Below are 1,397 nucleotides of genomic sequence, written 5' to 3'. Positions count from 1 at the left end.
TCTCCCCTTCAGCTCACTCCTCACTCCTCTGGTGGCCTTCTCGCAACTGGCGTGTCTTAGCATTGTATGTTCGCAAGTTTAGTTTTTTGGCCAAGTTGTTACAGGTATGTGGTGAAGTGCCACACAAAATGAGCAGCTTGAATGACAGAAACCTATTCTCTCCCGTTTCTTGAGGCTGTAAATCAGGTGTTTGAAGGTGGGTTCTTTCTAAAGGCTACAGGAAGAGTCTGTTTCCTGCCAGTCTTGTAATTTCCAGTATTTGCTCAAAACCTTGGGGTTTCCTTAGCTTGCAGAAGAATCACCCTGACCTCTGCCTTCACCTAACACGGCTTTCCATCTGAATATTATTCATTCAGATTTCCTCTTTTCCCCAAATACTTCTATTTATGTGTCTCTGTGTACTTATATGTGCATAGGCCAGAAGAAGGCCCTGGATCTCAAGCTAGACCTACAGGTGGTTCTGAGCACCCTGATGTGGGTGCTGGGATCTGAACCCAGGCTCTCTATAAGAACAACAAGTGTGCTTAACCACTGAACCACCCCTCCAGCTCCTCAAATTTCCTCTTGGTATAAAGACACCAGTCAGATTAAGGGCCTGCCCTGCTCACTGTGACCTCATCTTAACTAATTATACCTGTAATGGCCTGATTCCTAAAAAGAGATCATAGGCTGGGGTACTGGCACCAAGATTAAATACATTAACTTACAGAAGGAGAAACACAATTCATCTCCTACCAGCAAGAAAAATATGCATTTGTTGCTCAGGAAGATCCGGTGTGCTGAGTTATGGGTCTGAGCCTCAGAGGAAGAAGAATGAGGATGTGCTTCCCATATGTGAGCACGTTGGCTCTCACACACAGCATCTTGTCCCTAAAAACGCCAGGAGCCAGGCCTAGGCGCTACTTCAGTGGCAACTTACTTCTTTTGGACTTCTCTTTCTAAAATCAGTTTTATTTTAATTTTATGTGAGTGTTTTGTCTGCGTGAATGTAAGTGTATCATGTGCATGTAATGCCGACGGAGACCAGAAGAGGTCATCGCATCCCTCCTTAACTGCAGTGAGAGCTGGAACCCAAACCTGGCATCTCTGCAAAGAGTAGCAAGTGCTCTTGGAACCACGGAGCCTCCCCTCGGATCCCACGTCCTAAGTTTTTGTCATGGGACCTCACATACCCCAGGATGCCCTGACCTTGGGACCTCTGATCCTCTTGTGTCCACCATGCTTGGCTTATGTAGTGCTGGGATGGAACCTGGGGTCTTGCACATACAATTATGCTCTCTGCTATGTCGCCAGCTCCAGTACTTTTTTTTTTTTTTTTTTTTTTGGTTTTTAGAGACAGGGTTTCTCTGGGTAGTCCTGGCTGTCCTGGAACTCACTCTGTAGACCAGGCTGGCCTC

The 1,397-nt window shown here is 46.2% G+C and overlaps 1 protein-coding gene across 1 annotated transcript in view; it reads left to right on the top strand.

Annotated features, from left to right (window-relative positions):
- Window positions 1–1,397, top strand: part of C1H11orf16 (chromosome 1 C11orf16 homolog) — an 11,337-nt gene that overhangs the window by 2,653 nt on the left and 7,287 nt on the right. The window contains exon 3 of the mRNA XM_021201428.1: window positions 13–104. Within this exon, the coding sequence (XP_021057087.1) occupies window positions 13–104 (92 nt within the window). The remainder of the gene's footprint in view (window positions 1–12; window positions 105–1,397) is intronic.

The sequence above is a fragment of the Mus pahari genome, chromosome 1 (genome assembly GCF_900095145.1).
Source record: "Mus pahari chromosome 1, PAHARI_EIJ_v1.1, whole genome shotgun sequence".
Classification (NCBI taxonomy): domain Eukaryota; kingdom Metazoa; phylum Chordata; class Mammalia; order Rodentia; family Muridae; genus Mus; species Mus pahari.
Note: the sequence above shows the minus strand (reverse complement) of the source record. Positions and strands in the feature narration are given on the sequence as shown.